A 1,434-nucleotide genomic window follows, 5' to 3' on the forward strand; every position below is an offset into this window, starting at 1 on the left:
CATGCCGCCCACCACAGGGAGGGGAGAGACGTCCACGGCAGCAGACAGGCTAGCTCAGCCCTGCCACCCTCAAGAGAGCTGCTGGGGAGGAGGTCTTTCCTACACAGCAAAACTCATGGTGTGTGCTCAGCACCCCTGGGGATAGGGGCGAAGTGGGGCTGGTTGGATGTGGGGAGCCCAGGGAAGGGACTGCACGGGGCAGATTTCCCTTTTGGTGACCATTGCTGAGTCGTAGATCTATTGGAGGAGGGTCTGCATCCCGCACACACCTCTGAGCCCACGACAGAGGCTGGACCTGCTGTGGACTAACGTGGCTGCTTCTGCCTTCTCCTCAGCATTACAACCAGTCTGCAGAGATGAACCACATCTCGGACATCCTGAACGTGGCCTTTACCATCCTCTTCACCCTGGAGATGATCCTTAAGCTCATGGCCTTTAAAGTCAAGGTGAGAGGAGGGCATGGTCCAGAGAGCAGGAGAGAGCCTGAGAGGCCAGACGGGGGTTGGGGCCACATAGAATCATGGAATGATTTGAGTTGGAAGGGACATCAGATACATTTACCCTGTATTTGGTATCTCTTGAGTACAAGCACTCCCAGGCCTGCAACTCCAGAGAACTTCTTGTGAGACCCTTGGCGACTTCCATGCCCAGGACCTGTGGCTTTCTGGAAGGACAACTATTTGTCAGGGCTGCCATTGCTAAGCAGATCCCAGCCAATCCAGCCAGCTGTTCTTCCTGTCTTCGGGGTTATCTGTCCCTGGTGGGGTGACCCCAGGAGCCTCTAGCCACCTCATCCACCCTCCTTGTTTCATACCATTGCAAGACAGGACCAAACAATTGACCAGAGGGTGTGAGGGCTGACCGTCATCGCTTCTTCTGGCTCTTCCTGAGGGGCTAGAGGTCACCGGTGATCCTTCTGGCACACCTTCCTCTGGGCTTCAGCATCTCTCTCCTATTTTTCTTAACCCTTGGATGTTCACTCTTCTCTGACTCTTCCCTGCAGGGCTACTTCGGGGACCCCTGGAACGTCTTTGATTTCCTTATAGTGATTGGCAGCATCATTGACGTCATCCTCAGCGAGATTGATGTAAGTGCCAGGCCGCTCGGGTGCGAGGGTGTCCCTGCAGAGCACTGCTGCCAGTACCCGCCTGGGGCGAGACACGGATGCTGCTGTGGTGTCCAGCTCTGCACTGCATTGGTGTCGTCTCCTCTCTCCCTGCTCTGCTTGGTTCTGAGGAGGGACAAGCCAGGATCAGCCCATGGCGTGAGGGTGTGGAGATCACAGCCATGGACCTTAAACCTCTGTTTGAACATCCCCAGCCAGCCAACATGTCACTGCCCGCTCCCCTCCTGTCCCCTGGATCTGTAGGCACTGGGATCCTACGGAAAGCAGCCTGCTCGGTAGAGCGCTGTGCCAGCCCCTGCCCTGCTCAC

General features: G+C 56.6%; 1 protein-coding gene across 1 annotated transcript in view; it reads left to right on the forward strand.

Annotated features, from left to right (window-relative positions):
* Positions 1 to 1,087, forward strand: part of LOC104278023 (voltage-dependent L-type calcium channel subunit alpha-1S-like) — a gene marked incomplete at its 3' end in the record, with an annotated part of 16,452 nt that extends 15,365 nt beyond the window's left edge. The window contains exons 23-24 of the mRNA XM_009874866.1: positions 287 to 446; positions 1,004 to 1,087. Of these exons, the coding sequence (XP_009873168.1) occupies positions 287 to 446; positions 1,004 to 1,087 (244 nt within the window). The remainder of the gene's footprint in view (positions 1 to 286; positions 447 to 1,003) is intronic.
* Positions 1,088 to 1,434: the final 347 nt, after the last annotated feature.

The sequence above is a fragment of the Apaloderma vittatum genome, unplaced genomic scaffold, assembly GCF_000703405.1.
Source record: "Apaloderma vittatum isolate BGI_N311 unplaced genomic scaffold, ASM70340v1 scaffold25008, whole genome shotgun sequence".
In the NCBI taxonomy this organism is placed as follows: domain Eukaryota; kingdom Metazoa; phylum Chordata; class Aves; order Trogoniformes; family Trogonidae; genus Apaloderma; species Apaloderma vittatum.